This window comes from Beauveria bassiana (assembly GCF_000280675.1).
Source record: "Beauveria bassiana ARSEF 2860 unplaced genomic scaffold BBA_S00002, whole genome shotgun sequence".
Taxonomy (NCBI): domain Eukaryota; kingdom Fungi; phylum Ascomycota; class Sordariomycetes; order Hypocreales; family Cordycipitaceae; genus Beauveria; species Beauveria bassiana.
In genome coordinates this window covers 305,646-323,113 of record NW_007930837.1, presented here as the reverse complement: position 1 = coordinate 323,113, position 17,468 = coordinate 305,646, and the positions used below count along the sequence as shown (strand labels likewise).

Here is a 17,468-nt window from a genome sequence, read left to right as displayed (position 1 = left end):
GCCATTGGAAAGTTGCAACAAAAGTGTCACGTTGACGGGAACATGGAGCCGCTGTGGGTGCAGATGGGCCGTACCGATAGAATTTCCCTTGGAAGCCTCTGCTCTGGAGACTGGACCTGGATGAACTGGCAGCCCCTGATTCCCTACCGTGTTTGCGTGTTAATTAAATCACCGACTAACTTGGTCATTATGCCGGATTCAATATTGACGTGTAAATATCAGATGCAATTGTGCTGCGCCCTCGGACTGCTAATTACCGGCCGATCTAATTACAAGACTGCAGCAGTGCCAGCGACAGTCAATCACAGTGGCGCAACAAGCCTCACCAGAGTTATCCTTCACCAGTCACCGTGACCACCAACCAAACACTAACTCAATAATTATGACAATGACAGCTCTTACAGTCTCCGCCATGAAACCCATCGCCATCTACGGAGTACCCATTCTTCCATTCTTCATTCTTCTCTTGGCCTCCTCGAATTGTGCGCCACTAAGTTGTGGCTCCTCATTTCCCACTGGCCTTGCCCAGTCCGAGTCTCAGACTCATCAGTGCCCACCAAACTGCCTTCTAGCTCCCCCAAACTCCCCCAACCCGCTTCTTCTCCTCGGCCTTGGCCTCGTCGTCTCCCATCCCGGCCATTTGATTATTTTGATAAGTGATCAATGATGCAGAGACATTGCGCCCCATCCGTCAATATTCGACAACCATCGTCCATAGCCCGCTGCCAATGACATCGCTTAGCTGACCTGCTCCGCCCGACCCCTCCACACAAGCTCCTCGTGCGTATTGGCGTGCGTGATGCTCCTGCGGCACCGTTTCAGCCTTCGCATTGACCTCGAATCCGCCGCCTCGTCGTCAGCCTCGACGGTCCAACAAATGCCAACAAAAATCCAACTAGCCGACTAGCCAACTACCTAGCATGCTAGTTAGCCTACAGGGGCAAATAGAATGGTCAGGGGCGACTCCAGGAACCAGATCAACTACGCCATGCCATTCGCACACCACCACCACCACCATGCCACCAACAAACGCCAAGCTGACAACAAGACGAGACAATTCGCCTGCCGAAACCCCTCTCCCGTTTAGACGGACGTGGTCTTTCCAGGCTAGCCAGAAACGAATCTTTTCGCCGCTTCTCTGCACATATGTACCACGCCCACCTCTGCCATGTGGAATACTGGGTTTGCTGGCAGTTGGCAATCCACAGCTATCCTCTCGCCGCCACCATGTCCCTGCCTCCCATGCTTTGGCTGCCATGCACAATTCGGTCAGACGCCGTCTGTGGCCTATCACTTACCTATTGGGCAATTCATGCCATCGGCTTCTTGGGCGGGGTAATCATTAAATAACCATGTCCTGCTTGCAGGCCACACATATCACACCTTTTCAACACTGCCGACCAGCTCAAAGCTGGCTCAGTCAGGCTCACTGCGGCTGCCGCATCTCGGACGTCACAACAACGCCCGCTCTTGATGCACGTCTGAGGCTCCGAAGCTTTGATGAGACCTTCCGACGGCCACGGCCCAATTCACCATAGGCCCTTTGTCTTGTCCGCCACTGTATCCACGAGCAGCCTTGCCTTGTTCAACGCTTCTGAAGCCTCCTGCCATTCTTGGGCCCATTCTTCTCACCATGGGGCCTCATTGGTTTCAACATGGCCTTGTATTTGAAATTGATAAACAAGTGGCTTGTCGGGTAATGACCAATAAGAGCTTCACATGCCTAATAAGAGGACCCTCGTCGACCAACACGCCATTGGCAATCAGTCAATCACACGCAAGCACACCTATATCCCGATTTTGAGGCACAACTGCCGGCGCAGCACCTTTCTGTCTTACTAGCTCGTCAGCCACAGCCATCTCTTGTGCATTTCTCCGGGGCCGTCCAAATCAATATGCACTCAAAGTCATGCTAGAAGACGAGAAAAAAGAAAACATGGCCGTGCTTGCGCATCCACTCACAACACTTGCTGCCACTAAAACAGCCCGGCCCACCACCTCCTTGGGCCCGCCGCCCAAAGCAACCCCGACAGCTGCAACGCCCCCATTACAGACGCCAACACAGACAGCACATCAGCATCATTACTAGTACAGCTGCGCTCTGCCTCTCCAGCCCAACTGTCGGTCTGTCAGGGGCCGACTGATCTTGTCAGTGGCATCTCGACCAATCGTTGGCTGCCACTGCGTTGGCACTCGACAATACGGGTATACCCGTCCGCGTATTGGAAGAACGCGGAGATCTGGCCGTGCTCGTGCTCGTCATTGTCCGGCGCCTTATTTTCCAGCCGGATACAAAGCAGCAATAGGCGGGGCACGTTGTTTCCAAGTCGCATGCCGTGGAGCTCGTATTAGCTGTTTTTCTTGCATTCGGACATGAAACGATATCACTTTTGCCACCCGTCACCTTGACATCTACGCTATCGATTTGACGTTCTAGAAACTCGGACTAGCGAGCGCCTGCGCAGCCTCCAGACTGACAGGGGTGCAATCTGGCCAGACCCTATAAGACCCATGTTGCTTGTCACAGTGCATGAGCTCCGTGAGACGTTGGCTAATGACTCAGGCTTTGTCACCTTCAGTGGCTGCGACTGGCTCTGTACTACTGGCGAGACCGCCACTGCTTCTCAAATTGAACCAGTATACTGCTTGACTTGGATGCTATACAAGCACGTAATCGAGAAATGACTACTGATGGCGCTGAAGAGGCGTTGAAGAGGCGCCAGTCAAGGCTTATGCTCATCGATTTCTCAATATGCCAATTATTGGAATCCTGTCATATATTCGATCGCTCACCCGAAATACAAGGTACACACCGCCGGCTCGGTAGCTATCTGATATAGCCTGCATGCTGTATTCTGCTTACGCTCGAACGCTTCCCATGTAGCGCAGCGTATCGGGATTAAGATCGCATTTTTTTTTATCAGGTAATCTTGCACGTGTAGCTTTAACGGTTTTGCATTCCATGGTCATCCATCACATGCCTTCCAGACAGCCAATACTGTGTAATGTCTCGCGTCACGCTGGCTAATGCTCCCAAGCCGCTTGGTCAATGCCATGCTTTATAAAGCTGGCGCATGAGCGCGATACCGGCAGCCTCATCAACAAGCTGCAGATTGCAGCCTCGAGGCTACCTTGTTGGGCTAGGCGCCACGGCGCTGGCCGTGATGTCGCGTCGATCAATGCTATCCCATCAGCACATCGATTCCGTAAAAAAGACAGTCGGCTTTGTTTGTCTGTCATGGCCCGATGCAGACGGAAAGGCGGCCCGGAGAAGCTAGTTTTGACCTGTCATGCTGCCTGCATCGTAAAATAACTAGCAAAACTCGAGACAGAGACCAACTTGGAAGGTCGAGTGACCAGAAGCCAGTCAGAGTGAATCGGACACTGAATACATTGAATGAAAAGGCAGCGAACCCATGGCGGTGTTTTGCAACTTGTGTCATCCTATTTGCATATCGCCTTGACGGAGTCTCGGCCACCTGTCCCAATGCAGCATGTTACACCGCAACTCCTGTGTTACCATTCACTGACAGTCGAGATAATGTCTTGCCCTTTGTGCTCGATTCCGTCCGTCTACCGACAGGATTTCGCAAACGCAATTGGAAACACCTGGCGGTCTCTTGAATCGCTCAAGATTTTGCTGATATTACTGGTGGCCTTTTCATGTCGTGGCCCTCACCCCTTCTCACTCAAGCTTGATCTATATAGCCTGACTGGCCACGACGTAACTGGCACCCGGACCCAACCCGGGGGTTGGAAGCCAGGACTGCCGCCAGGGCAGGGGGGATCTTGTCCTCACTTGTTTCCCCAGACCTACCTACTTTTCTTTTTTGGGGGTGCAGGGGGGGGGGGGGGCCGCGGTGCGAGGCTGACGATGCGTCACTCGTCTCACACCGACTGCCGAAAAGAGAAGGGGCTTCCGGGTAACAGTGCCAGGATCTGGTGCAACGGCCACCTTGCTTTTTCTGGCCGCGCTCTTGGTGTCAAAGGTCCTCGATGTAAGCCGGACGTTGTCTTTGTGTGATACGTTGCACAACGAGAATGGATTTGGTGTCTTGTTTCTCACTAACGGCGAGGATAGCAAACATCACGAGACTGGAGCATCTGTCAACCACTCGGAGTCACTTCCGTCCACTTGGAACTTTTTTTTCTCTCTTGCGCAATCAGAGCCTCGGTTTCACAGCACGCGATACGCCACGGAGAAGAAACGCAAATAATTCACAAGTAATACATTAGTCTTCTATCCAATAATGCAGTAGGGCAGTGGCATCTCTAAAAACCAAAAAGAAAAAAAAAAGACTACTACCTGATGACTAGAACAAAGGAGTGGTGTGTGTGATGCATCCTGCGTCGATAACGAGGACGCAGGTTTTCGTCATGAGCGAAGAAGGAGAAATCATTCGATAAAAGACCAAAAGAAAAAAAAAGGTGAAATACCAATTTGAACAAGAATGAATGCACAAGCGGCAGAAGAACCAGAAACGGTGAAATACCAATGTTAAACCAGAACAAGGCAAAGAAAAAAAAATGACGCGCGAATAGTCAACTCCGTTTCGTGGTTATTTTGACTCCTTCTCGAGGAAGAAGGTAAAAAAAAATGTATGCGTTGTTGTTTTGTTGTGGAAGAGAGAGTATAAACCCCAAGGTACCCATGAAAAGAACAAAAAAAGACAACCTTGCCTCCCCGACAGCCCGATTGTGCCTTTGCCCTTCACCTATAAACGAGTGGCCAGAAAACAAGAAGAATCCAAGAAGAAAAGGCCGTAAAAGGAAGGAACAGCGGAATGAACAAGGTGTGGGTTGTTGGTACGATGTCGTCCTTTTTAGTAGATGCCCTCGTCTGGATTGCGCCAGCCATTGTTGCTGGGCACACGCGCGTGCAAGGTTCTCAACTCGGCGGCACGAGTCTTGTTGCTCCAGCTACATTCACCATCTATCAGCACGGTTCAAATAGATAAGAGAAAGAAAAAGCAGACGGCATCAACTTACATCTTTACGCGGCAGTCGTCGCCAGCGGACGCCAGCATGCACGGATCCGCCGGATTCCATGCCACGGCGTTGCATCGGGGATCATGCCCCTTCAGGCGCTCCACAGCGGCACCCGTATTCTTGTGCCAGATAAGGATGTTGCCGTCCTCGCTGCCCGAAACGACAAAGCCCTCGTTGGCGCCGCCAAATGCGCTGCGAATGAGAAATTCGCCACCCGTATGGCCGAGGAACTTTTGCTTGTAGGCTTTCGTCTCAATCTCAATCAGCTGCGCCTCGCCGTCGTGCTTATTGAGGAGCATGTGCTTCGAGTCCTCGCTGATGCTGACCGACGTCGGCCTCGTCTTGAGCTCGTGGCTGTAGAGTAACTCGCGCGTCTTGGCGTTGTAAACGTGGAACGTGTGCTGGTCGTCGAGGGCGACTAGCCAGCGGCCATCGGGCGAGAGGGCTAGGTCCTGCACGCGGTGGTCCCTGCCCCATTCCTGGATCTCGTCGCCGTTGACGGAAAAAGTGCACAGCCCGTGGGCGCGCGAGAGACCACCCAGTACAAATGACTTGCTGTCGGCGGCCCACAGGCACCCAGTGACGGGTTTATCAAAGCTAAACAGTTTCTTTATTAATGCGCCCGACTGCGATATTGTTAGCATTTACTCGTTCGAGTGAGATGAGAGGCAGTGCTTACCCTGGCATCCCAAAGCCGGGCAAAGTTATCTTGTGAGCAGGTTACGAGCATGGTGTCGTCGGGACTCCACGAGATGTTGCCGACACCAGCTTCGTGATCAGCTAAAACGCATATGGTGGAAAACGTCGACGTCTCCCAGATAACGACGGCTTCACTACTGCCGCACGCGGCAAGTCTGGCACCGTCGTGCGAAAATTGCACCTGCCAAGCCTCGCCGGCTAGGTCAGAGAGCTCGAGGGCGACTTCGGTGGGGAAATTTCGGCGCTCGCAGAAATGGTCCGAGTACAGCGATGGGGAGGAAGCAGCCGTGTGATAAAGGCAAGTATCGATCTGGCTCTTCTTTACATGGTCTAATAAAACGGCGAGGCGGGTTTCAGGAAGCATGACGGAGGGTGATATACATTCTGTGGCAGGTTAGGGCTGATTGCTAAGTAGAAGCACGCTGAAGAGTAGCACGTACTAGACAGTTCTGATAATAATCTTTGTCGGGATCGGCCTTGTGCGCCGTCCCAGTTTGCTTTGGACATGAGATCGTCTGTTGAGCGACACATGAGCAGACTTGATAATAAGCGAAGCTTTTCTGTATCCTGAGAGAGGGGCGTCAAGTCGTTGCGTAGAGCCACGAGGGCCCGGCTGGTGTCTCGGCGCTCCAAGAGCTCAAGATATTTTTGTTGGCGGACCCAGAATCGCATGGTGCCTCGATCTGACCCGGCGGCGAGAACAAGGCCGTTCCCTGGCTCTCCGTGCCCCTCGGGCGTGATGGCGCCATTGAGCAACTTTTCCGTCTCGTCCCAGGCGCCGTCGAGGACTGAAGACCGAAAAGCAGCGACGGTAGGGTTTTCTAGAGTGAAGCCGCTTTCATGACTGACATTTTCGGCGGCAGTCTGGTAGCCCATGTCTGTCAAGGCCTGGATAAGGATACGGGTAACCTCTTCTCTATTGTGGCCAAAGTAGGTATCCAATTTGGGGCCGGCGCCCACTCGCTTCCCCTTTGCTGACGAACCATTAGTCTCTATCGAGGGTTTGGCATCTCCATTTGCTTTGCTGCCGTTAGCCGTCCTCAGCGGCGATGAAGGCGATGTGCCATTGGCTCCGGATTGGGGCGCAGGACCGTTGTCAGGCGCGGTGTGGTCGTCGGGGGCAACCATGTCTGCTGGGGCGCGTCTTCTTCGTTTCGGTTCCGGTTCTGCCTGGGTGTCTGCACCGGAAGCTGCAGCAGCCGAGGCGAGAGGCGCTCCGGTATCGTCGTGGCAGGAAGAACGTCGACGCCGTCGTCCGAGTATCTGGCCGGGATGCAGCGGCGAGGGAGGAGATGAGGCCGAGGAAGATTCTATGTTCGCACGGGCGGCGTCTGGAGTGACAGGTCGAAGGGCGTGAGCAAAGGATGTCTGGGGCGGGGGAGCGGTGGGCGTCGTGGTTGATGGCGAAGCGGGCTGCTGAGGTGCAGCAGTCGTGGTCGTGGTCGTGGTCGTCGAGACGTCGGAAGCGTCAGCGGGGCGGTTAATACTGGAATCGGAGAGTCGATCCAGGTCGACCTCGCCGCGGCGGGTGGCCGCAGGGTTAAGAGGCGGAATTTCTTCAGGAGCCGGCCGACGGGGGGCCTATGGCTCAGGCGCGCGTGATAGAAGCAAATAGTCGTACCGAGGGCGGGCGTGGTGGTGTCGACGGGTGCGGTTGTGATGGCCTAATCGAACCCCAAAAGCGGGTGGCGGCTGGGCACATGTGGGTGAGCGGCGGCGGCGTCCGATGTGCAGCAGAGCAGGCCGAGTCTGCGGCGGAATGGGTGACTGAAGAGTGCACGAGCAAGAGTTTATAGTCTTGGCCGTGATACAGATGTAAGGGCGGTAAAAGGCGTGACGAGAGGAAAGGGCGCTGCGTTGGAGATGTTGGAGGCCAGAGCATGGCTGAGAAGAAGGTGGCACTAGAAAAGCCCAGGTTGCTTGCTTGCTTGCCTGTGCTTGCTTAATGCCGAAACGCCACAAAAAGGCTGGAGGCTGGTGGCAGAGCCTGAGCTGTCAGCTTTAGGTAGCTTTCAGCGCTCTGAGGACCTCCATCGACCCCTAAGGTAGGTACCTAAATTCCCTGCAAGGTCCTCCTAAATACACTGTTGGCAAAATCATAGTGCTATTTGTTGAGTTGACTCCAAGGTAACCTAATTGGGCATGGACGCCGCAGCTTCAGACTGGCATCGCAGCATTCCAGGACATTTCATGCAAGCTTTTCGATGTATTCAATCGCCCTCCATCTTTACAGAATTTCTTTAGTATTTTCTGCAATGTCTGGTATTGGATTGCTGCCGCACCCGCCGCCATAGATCAGCGCTGATAGCTGCGTATATGTCAGGTCAAAGCTGCTGGTCAAGGCACAGCAAGATACTGCTGAGCTAGCGAAAAACTACCGACGCCTGGTCGAGACATTGAACCTTCGAAACAAGTCAGGGCACAATTTGGATGCCTACAAGGCTGCCATCATGACTAGACTACATCAGTGTGTCCTATTACCAGATGACGTTAGCCCATAGCAAATGGAACAGATGGAAAGGGAAAGCCAATCTGCTATGCCATTAAATGGAAGAGATTCATACATCCTGTTCTTATTTTTTTGACTTTGCTCGCTCGTGCTGTGCCTGGATGCAATGCCACTGTAGTAAGTATAGGGTACCAAGACTTGTGAAATTTCAGGAGTATAAAACCCGTGATTCACAAGTCGCCATGTACTCACTACCTCCGCTCATGCCCAATGCCATCATCGCAATGTGGTTGCCTGAGCCCAGCCACAGTGGCGTAACGCTTTAGTGCAAAAGACTCGCCAGGACAGCAAAACTTTACGCCCTTTTTTAGTGGCTAGAGGTGCCCTCGGCAGCCCGTCTCAGCCACACAACCACCGAGACGTGTTACGTGGTTGGGCTCGCCTCTTCCTCTTGGTGGGACGGCCAACTTGCTGTCGTCTTGTGCAGCGTCACCATCTCTCGCTGCAAGCCCTCCCTTTCACCATCTTCTCTACCACAACCCGTCTTCTGCGCCACCTCTCCTCCGGCTTCAATCTGCTACCGCATCGTGCCTTTACCTAATCCATCGGCTCGCAATCTGCCACCACTACCGACCTTTGATCTCCAACGGCGGCAGCCCACCCCACCTCCCCTTCCAAACAAACGACACCGCTCCGGGTCCCATCACAGCTACCTACTCGCGCCTACGAGCCTGCTTCCAGACGACAGCCTGTCCGCTGATACACACGCTCTAAAATCTCGCCCATCATGAGCGGCAACCTCTCCTCTCCGGGCGGTATTTCCGACCCCGCCCTCATTACGTGCGTCCTCGCCTTGCCGACCTCCCTATCCCCTGGTAGACAGTTCGCTAACCTGACCATGCCCGTCCAGTCTCGTCAACAAGCTGCAGGATGTCTTTGCTACTGTCGGCGTCAACAACCCCATCGATCTTCCCCAGATTGCCGTCGTCGGTAGCCAGTCCAGCGGAAAGTCTTCCGTATTGGAAAATATTGTCGGCCGTGACTTGTAAGTCTGCACCATCGGTTGCCGCGCGGTCGACTTTTTGTGTTACTGATAAGCTGGTGCAGCCTTCCGCGTGGTTCCGGAATCGTTACACGTCGACCCCTCGTCCTTCAGCTCATCAACCGGCCCGCCCAGTCCAACGGCGTCAAGGAAGGCGACATTGACGGCGGCAACGACAAGGCCGCCAACGCCGACGAATGGGGCGAGTTCCTTCACGTCCCTGGCCAAAAGTTTTATGACTTTTCCAAGATTCGCGATGAGATTGCCAACGAAACCGAGGCCAAGGTCGGCAAGAATGGCGGCATCTCTGCCGCCCCCATCAACCTCCGCATCTACTCTCCCAACGTCCTGACCCTGACCCTCGTCGACTTGCCCGGGCTTACCAAGGTCCCCGTTGGTGACCAACCCAGAGATATTGAGAGGCAGATTCGCGAAATGGTCCTCAAGTACATTGGCAAATCAAACGCCATCATTCTCGCCGTCACCTCTGCCAACATTGACTTGGCCAACTCAGATGGTCTCAAGCTCGCCCGCGAAGTCGACCCAGAAGGTCAGCGAACCATTGGTGTCCTCACAAAGGTCGATCTGATGGACGATGGTACTGATGTCATTGACATTCTCTCCAACCGCGTCATTCCTCTGCGTCTCGGTTACGTTCCCGTCGTCAACCGTGGTCAGCGCGACATTGACAACAAGAAGGCCATCAACGCTGCTCTCGAAGCCGAGAAGAACTTTTTTGAAAACCACAAGGCCTACCGTAACAAGAGCTCCTACTGCGGCACCCCATACCTCGCTCGCAAGCTCAATTTGATTCTTATGATGCACATCAAGCAGACACTACCTGACATCAAGGCCAGAATCGCCAGTTCCCTGCAAAAATACACGGCCGAACTCGACAGCCTAGGCCCTTCCATGCTGGGCAACAGCGCCAATATTATCCTCAACATCATTACCGAATTCACCAACGAGTGGCGAACCGTTCTTGATGGTAACAATAATGAACTTTCCAGCACCGAGCTTTCCGGTGGTGCCCGTATTAGTTTTGTCTTCCACGAGCTTTACTCCAACGGCGTCAAGGCCATTGATCCCTTTGATGTCGTCAAGGATGTCGACATTCGTACCATTCTCTACAACTCCTCTGGCTCTTCCCCGGCTCTGTTCGTTGGCACTACAGCCTTTGAGCTGATTGTGAAGCAGCAGATCAAGCGCCTCGAGGACCCTAGCTTGAAGTGCATTTCGCTCGTCTACGATGAGCTGGTTCGCATTCTCTCTCAGTTGCTTGGAAAGACCCTGTACCGCCGCTATCCTTCTCTCAAGGAGAAAATGCACAGCGTTGTCATTGCTTTCTTCAAAAAGGCCATGGAGCCCACCAACAAGCTCGTTCGCGATCTTGTCAACATGGAGGCGTGCTACATCAACACTGGCCATCCCGACTTTCTGAATGGTCACCGCGTAAGTAGCGCTGATCCTTCTGATGAGAACAGTAGGCTAACAATCACAGGCCATGGCTGTTGTCAACGAGCGCCATAACCCTAGCAAGCCGGTCCAGGTCGACCCCAAGACCGGCAAGCCCCTGCCTGTGGCCGCCACCCCCGCCCGCACAACTAGCCCGCCTATCCCCGAAACTGATGGCAACGGTGGTTTCTTTGGCAGTTTCTTTGCTGCCAAGAACAAGAAGAAGGCTGCTGCTATGGAGGCCCCTCCTCCCACGCTCAAGGCCTCTGGCACATTGTCTGAACGCGAAAACATTGAGGTCGAGGTTATCAGTATGTGTATTCTCTCTGCTTTACTAATCAAGTTTCTAACACGTACAGAACTGCTCATCTCTTCATACTACAATATTGTCAAGCGCACAATGATTGACATGGTGCCCAAGGCCATTATGCTTACGCTTGTTCAGTAAGCAACATGTTGAAGTCCATGGTCGTCTTGTTTACTAACATGGTCAGATTTACCAAGGATGAAATGCAAAAGGAGCTCCTCGAGAACATGTACCGCACCGATGCTCTGGAAGAGCTACTAAAGGAGAGCGACTTCACCATTCGCCGACGAAAGGAGTGCCAGCAAATGGTGGAATCGCTGTCGCGCGCCAGCGAGATTGTCAGCCAAGTGCAGTAAAGAAAGAGTGGTGTCGGACAGGTTGCAAAACTTGGCTCGCGCGTCTTTATTCGGCACGGAGACGCAAGCTGTGCTGCAGCGCAGCGCTCTACCGCTCCTGGGCGGATAAAGGTAATACAAAAGAAGTTAGTATTTCAATTTCCCTTTTCGATACCATGACTTGTTGGACCGGGGCTTAGAGTAGATATGAAGTGACTTGAAAGTTTTATTGTTATTTTGTTTTCCTCTCCCACGATTGTATCAGGATGGTTGCGCAGGTTACAGGCTTATTTACGGCAGATTAGAAACATGATGTACAGCTTGACATGTACGCGCCTTTTACCACAAGCAGTGTTATTGTGTCATGGACATGTTTTCTATAGCATGAAACGGGAGACCGGAAAGTTGCGATAATATTCAACATCTTTTTTTTTTTTCCCCTTTTATATCTTGGCCTTGTCGTTGATCAATGAGAGGCCTCGCCCGTTTTTATCCTCAAAGTGCGTTCCGCGCTTCCAACCCAGCCACGCACCGAGCACCTCGTCGCCGCCCTCGCCCACATCCAGCAGCGTCGGCAGGTATCCTTCGCCCTCGACGCCGTCGCCCTGTCCGCGGTCCTCATCACTAACCACCACCTTTGCCTCGGCGGCCCCTTGTCGCCTCCGTCTTGCCGCCACCGCGCGCCACGGCGTATCCCGCAGCGTCACCGCAGGCCGCTGGTCGCCCTCGCGCGTCTCGTCCGTCTGCAGCTCCTCATAGTCCAGCACCGGCGCAACACACGCATCCGTCCCGTCAAACACGGCCTCCCACTCACTCCTCGTCTTGCTTTTGAAAATCTCTGTAAACAGCCGCGCAAGCTCCGGCCAGCGCTCCTCATCACCACGGTCCTCTTCCCATCCTCTTCCCTCCAACCCGAGTCCCTTGATAAGCTGCGCGAAGAAATGCGGCTCCAGCGCGCCCACCGTGACCCATTTCCCGTCTCGCGTCGCGTAGCATCCGTACCAGGGGCACCCGCCATCGAGCACGTTTTGGCCGCGCGGCTTGTCGCCCATGGGCGTCGCGCGAGCCATGCGCGGAAAAGTGGCCAGGTACGAGCTGCCGTCGACCATGTTGGCCTCGACCACCTGGCCGCGGCCCGTCGTCGCGCGCGCGAGGAGCGCCAGCAGGATGCCCTGAAAGAGCGTGGCGCCGCCGCCCGCGAAATCGCCGAGGATGTTGACCGGCGGCTGCGGACGCTCGCCCGCGGCGCCGAGCAGCGACAGCGCGCCCGAGACGCCAATGTAGTTAATGTCGTGGCCCGCCATGGTGGCGTATTTGCCGTCGCGCCGGTAGCCCGTGATGCGGGCGTACACGAGCCGCGGGTTCAGGCGTAGCAGCGGTTCCGGCCCCAGACCGAGACGCTCGAGCACGCCCGGACGAAACGGATCAATGAGCACGTCGACGCCGCCCGAGGCGACGAGCGAATGGAGAAGCGCGATGCCGCGCGCGTCTTTAAGGTCCACGGCAATGGAGGCCTTGTGCCGCGCGAGCATGTCTTGCGGGGCGTCGTTGTGGCGGTTGACGCGCAGGACGGTCGCGCCCGCGTCGGCGAGCATCATGCCCGCAAAGGGACCTTGTATGCGGGAGAATCATGTTAGAACAATTGATGGTGGTGGTTGATGGGAATGGGAGCGTTTGGGGGGGGGGGGGGGGGGGTTTGGTGTTGGTGACATACCGGGAGCGAGGCCCGCAAACTCGAGCACCTTGATGCCTGTGAGGGGGGGTGCGCCGACCATGATGTGAGTGTGTCTGGTTTGGTGAAAAAAAAAAACAAAAAACAAAGACGGGCGTTTATTTTGATGAAATTTTGTCAAATCGTAGTTGCAACAAACAGGTCGGTCGGATTGGCAATGATGGCGGGCTTGTATACATGCAGCCGTGTAACCGAGGGACGTCGGCTATGTGGGGTAAGCCTGATGTGCGATCCAAAGTATGGGGAAATTGCAGACAATCAGCAACACTGCCGAGCCGTCATGATACTGATTAGTCTTTCTGCTGAAGAAGTATCTCTGCTGAAGAAGTATTCCTGCTAAAGAGATATTGGCTCTGATATTTGATTATGTGTAGATTAAAATTCAATTTGCAGGTCATGAATGTCAAGTCACTCGCATGTTCAAAGTAATTATGCCTTGGCAGTGTATTCTATTTTTTTGCTAACGTTTTTAAAAATAAGCCGAAATTATCCGACGCCCTATATACAATGTTCCAATCTCAAATGCTGTGGCGTGGTGGGAATCGTCAAAGAAATAACCGTGTAAATGCCTGTGTAGCACCTTTCCAACGCACCAAACTCCAAAAAAACACGTACATCAAGTAAATGGAAAAGAAAAAAGGCCAGCTATGCTTGTTGCAGTTTCCAGATTTACTGAGTCCACCAGTCACCCTGGTCGTGCATGGCCTGGGCAACCTTGACAAAGCCGGCAATGTTGCTGCCAGCGACCAAGCTGGGCAGCTCGCCCTGCTTGGCAGTGACATACTTCTCGGCCGTCTCGAGGGCATTGTCAAAGGCCGCCTTCATGATGCCCTTGAGCTTCTCGTCGACCTCTTCGGTGGTCCAGGTGAGGCGCTGGCTGTTCTGGGCCATCTCCAGACCAGAGACGGCGACACCGCCGCAGTTGGCGGCCTTGCCGGGCGCATACCAAATGGCCTTGTCGCCCTTGGAGGTGCGCTCAGCCTCGAAAACGTCAATGGCCTCTTGGGTGCAGCCCATGTTGGAGCCCTCGGCGATGGCAATGACGCCGGCGGCGATGAGGGCCTCGGCCTCTTCCTTGCTGACCTCGTTCTGAGTCGCAGAGGGCAGCGCAACGTCAACCTTGCCAACATGTACCCAGGGACGGGCACCCTCAATGTACTTGAAGCCGGAGGAGACCTTGAAGGCCGTCAGAGCCTGGCGCTTGACCTTGAGGGTCGCAATCTCGTCAATCTGTTCGACAGTGAAGCCCTTGGAGCCCTCTGCAATCAGAGCGCCGTTGGAGTCGGAAAGGGAGACGACGGTAGCGCCGAGCTCTATGCACTTGAGGGCAGCGTACTGGGCGACGTTACCGGAGCCCGAAATGGCGACGCGCTTGCCGGCGAAGCTGCCGCGACCAGCGTGCTGCAGCATATAGTCGACGTAGTAGACGAGACCGTAGCCGGTGGCCTCGGGGCGGATCAGGCTGCCACCCCAGTCAAGGCCCTTGCCGGTCAGCACGCCCTCCCACTTGTTGCGCGCCTGTCGGTAGGCACCAAACATGAAGCCAATCTCGCGGCCGGTCACACCAATGTCACCAGCGGGGACGTCGGTGTCGGCACCAATGTGCTTGGAAAGCTCGCGCATAAAGGCCTGGCAGAAGCGGCGAATCTCGCCGTCGCTCTTGCCCTTGGGGTCAAAGTCGGCACCACCTTTGCCACCGCCCATGTTGACTAGTTTTGTGTTTTAGTATGACGCTGGGTATGTGTAAGTGGTTGGGACTACTCACGTCCAGTGAGAGCATTCTTGAAGATTTGCTCAAAGCCAAGGAATTTGAGACTATTAAAAAAAGTCAGCGTCATACATCATGTTTGTTGGTTTAGTTGATGGTGACTTACATGGACAGGTTTACGGTAGGATGGAATCGCAGACCACCCTTGTAGGGGCCCAGAGCCGAGTTGAACTGGACACGGTAACCACGGTTGACGCGGACCTTGCCCTTGTCATCCTCCCAGACGACGCGGAACTGAATGACACGCTCGGGGATGGAGACAACCTCGAGGGCGGTTCTGTACTCGGGATGCTTCTGGAAGAGGGAGCTGTTCTCGAGAGTGCTGACGAGCTCTGCAGTAGATGTATTAGTCAATCAGGCCTCGACACGCAGAGGAAGCAAAGGGGCCCAGGCTGGGCAAGACAAGAAAAGGCGTACCATTGTAAGCCTGTTCAAACTCGGGCTCGGAGGGAATGTTGGACATGGTGGGCAAAGAGTTGCTCTGGGCAGACTTGTTGCTGACGGGCTTGTTGTCGGAAGAAGACTGGTTCTGGAGGATCTGGGTGGGCGTAGCGTCGTGGGTGCGGACAGGATCAGCGTGGTGGTAGTCGGTGGTAGGAGGAAGAGTAACGGGAAGAGGTGCTTCAAACATGTCGGGACGAGGGAGGAAGCAGATAGATAGGAATGATAAGATAGGGAGGTAGGATGAGTATGGACTTTATAGGTAGGTGCGCTGGATAATGGATCTAGTTAAGCTTTCTGGTTTTGTCTGTGCCACAGCCGGCTAGATGGATAATGATGGAAATTCAAGGTTCCGAGGAACGAGATGGGCCAAGCCCAGCTCTTTTATGATAACGATTGTAGGCTACAGGATATTTGTTTGGTGTTCTAGTCGGCCCGTGATGGGGTGGGCGAGGTCGGACATTAACTTTTGTGTACAGAAGGGGGCGCTACATCCCGTCGTCGTCCGAAGCCCAAAAGGCTAGTACCAACATGGGACGTTACCTACATAGAAAGTGAGGAATAAAATAATAAATAATAAAGTGAAGAGGCGCATCTACCAATGTGAGGCGACTGATAAGGAAAATAGGTGGTGGTGGAGAGTGGTTTTAGCTGGGAGGCGAGACAAAGTACCCAGTTTCTCGGCAGCGCCTCTCTCTCTGGCCCCACCAAATTTTGACTCGGTCGCAGGCGACATGCGAATAAAACTAAATAACAGTAAGTAGATGGATGGACAGTACGGATTAGAGCGACATTGTCAGGGCTACTGCAAGCGTGCAAGCAGGCCAATCAATGCCTTCAAGCCACCCCCCAGCCCAGGGTAAACTCCGATGGTCGCAAGTGCCTTGAAACTCTGTTGCCGCAAAAGGCTTAAAATGTTTGTGGGGGTTTATTCTGTATTCAACCACTGGAAACAATCATCTTTCTCTTCGAGGCTGATGGGCGTTGGCCTCGGCTCCACCGAAATCCCAAGAGTACATTAAACTGCGTCATCATGTCTGTTTGTGTGTGCGTGTACCCGGATAAAGAAGAAAGACACGCAGCGCACTAGCCCCCCAAAAAGGCGAAGAAATGCCCCATTCCAAATCCCGTACGGGACACTGGCTGGCGCTTGCTTGCCTGCCCAACCCAAGCCAGCGCCTCCCCTCCCCATTTTTCGGCAAAGCAGAGCCGCAAAGGGGACTACAGAATGATTACGTAGCTGGCGTGCAAAAGATGTGAATAGAAGAAAGAAAAGAAAGATTAGAGGCGCAATTGACCGCCCCGGACGCCGCCGCCCGAGGCCGATCAAGGAAAGAAGAAGCAGGCAGGGCAAGGACAAAATCGGGTGGTCGCAAAAAAACACAACAGGCAGCCCTTTCACAAGCCAAACAGAAAGAAATATTTAGAAAAAAAAAAAAAAAAACGAGGTTCCTGGTTCGAGATAAGGGATCCAGCCATACAGAGCCGTCCGCGAGACTAGCGTATAGATAAGGCCAAACCCCGGCGGGGGTATCTACAACATGGTGGTGTGTCTTGTTTCCCCGCTAGGTAGTACAACCCAAGCAGAAAGGTACCTAGCCGATGTTGTTTACTGGCTGAGACTGGCGGAGGGTCCCGCGAAAAAAAAAAGACAGATGCGATCGCCCCCCCCCCCCCTTGCCCTTGCTTGTGGTGCTTGTTCACTGGAAACGGCTACCTGGAGACAAACGCGTGCCACCAATGACGCCGTCGTTTCCACAAACCCCTGACATTACTCGATGGCCAATTGGTATTCGGTACAACCAGCCAAATATTTAGTGCCTGCCTGCCTGCCTTCCCCCCTCCAAGATGTGCATGACATGGGCTGCCTTCGCCGCCCGCCGTCTCCGCCGGTGGCCCAGTCTCACACACCAAAAACATGAATAGTGATTCTGTTTCCTTATCTCTCTCTTTCTCTTCCTCTCCAGCTCTCTTCAAGATAAGCTCCCGCGTCCTTTCCAATAATAAAGCCCCTCATCAGCCCGTCTCTCAATATCCCGCCCCCTCTCCCCCCCCGTTACCGGCGTTCCTTCGGCGGCCCCTCGGCCGAGACTGCTTCGTTTCTCTACCTACCTACAGTATTCAAACACCTAACCTCCTCCGGACTCCGAGCATTTTTATTCGAGTCCCTGGTTTTCCATCCTATTTTCCCCGACGAAAACGGGGTAGGAATTGTATATAGCCCCGCCGATATCGCATTTGGCCATATACC

At 54.0% G+C, this 17,468-nt stretch overlaps 4 protein-coding genes across 4 annotated transcripts; 1 reads left to right on the top strand and 3 right to left on the bottom strand.

Annotated features, from left to right (window-relative positions):
- Nucleotides 1-4,823: 4,823 nt before the first annotated feature.
- Nucleotides 4,824-7,570, bottom strand: BBA_00778 (WD domain-containing protein; the record flags this gene model as incomplete). Its single annotated transcript, XM_008595875.1, has 5 exons — nucleotides 4,824-4,920; nucleotides 4,990-5,615; nucleotides 5,669-6,072; nucleotides 6,129-7,269; nucleotides 7,310-7,570. The coding sequence occupies 5 exons, from the start codon at nucleotides 7,568-7,570 to the stop codon at nucleotides 4,824-4,826; spliced, it is 2,529 nt and encodes an 842-aa protein (XP_008594097.1).
- A 1,354-nt stretch (nucleotides 7,571-8,924) lies between these two features.
- Nucleotides 8,925-11,297, top strand: BBA_00777 (vacuolar protein sorting-associated protein; the record flags this gene model as incomplete). The annotated part of the gene is made up of 6 exons (XM_008595874.1): nucleotides 8,925-8,977; nucleotides 9,048-9,182; nucleotides 9,245-10,631; nucleotides 10,681-10,945; nucleotides 10,994-11,078; nucleotides 11,129-11,297. 6 exons carry the CDS (start codon nucleotides 8,925-8,927, stop codon nucleotides 11,295-11,297), a joined length of 2,094 nt encoding a protein of 697 aa, XP_008594096.1.
- A 422-nt stretch (nucleotides 11,298-11,719) lies between these two features.
- On the bottom strand, nucleotides 11,720-13,051 carry BBA_00776 (CoA-transferase family III; the record flags this gene model as incomplete). The annotated part of the gene is made up of 2 exons (XM_008595873.1): nucleotides 11,720-12,888; nucleotides 12,991-13,051. The coding sequence occupies 2 exons, from the start codon at nucleotides 13,049-13,051 to the stop codon at nucleotides 11,720-11,722; spliced, it is 1,230 nt and encodes a 409-aa protein (XP_008594095.1).
- A 626-nt stretch (nucleotides 13,052-13,677) lies between these two features.
- Nucleotides 13,678-15,407, bottom strand: BBA_00775 (glutamate/Leucine/Phenylalanine/Valine dehydrogenase; the record flags this gene model as incomplete). The annotated part of the gene is made up of 4 exons (XM_008595872.1): nucleotides 13,678-14,717; nucleotides 14,774-14,823; nucleotides 14,883-15,108; nucleotides 15,194-15,407. 4 exons carry the CDS (start codon nucleotides 15,405-15,407, stop codon nucleotides 13,678-13,680), a joined length of 1,530 nt encoding a protein of 509 aa, XP_008594094.1.
- Nucleotides 15,408-17,468: the final 2,061 nt, after the last annotated feature.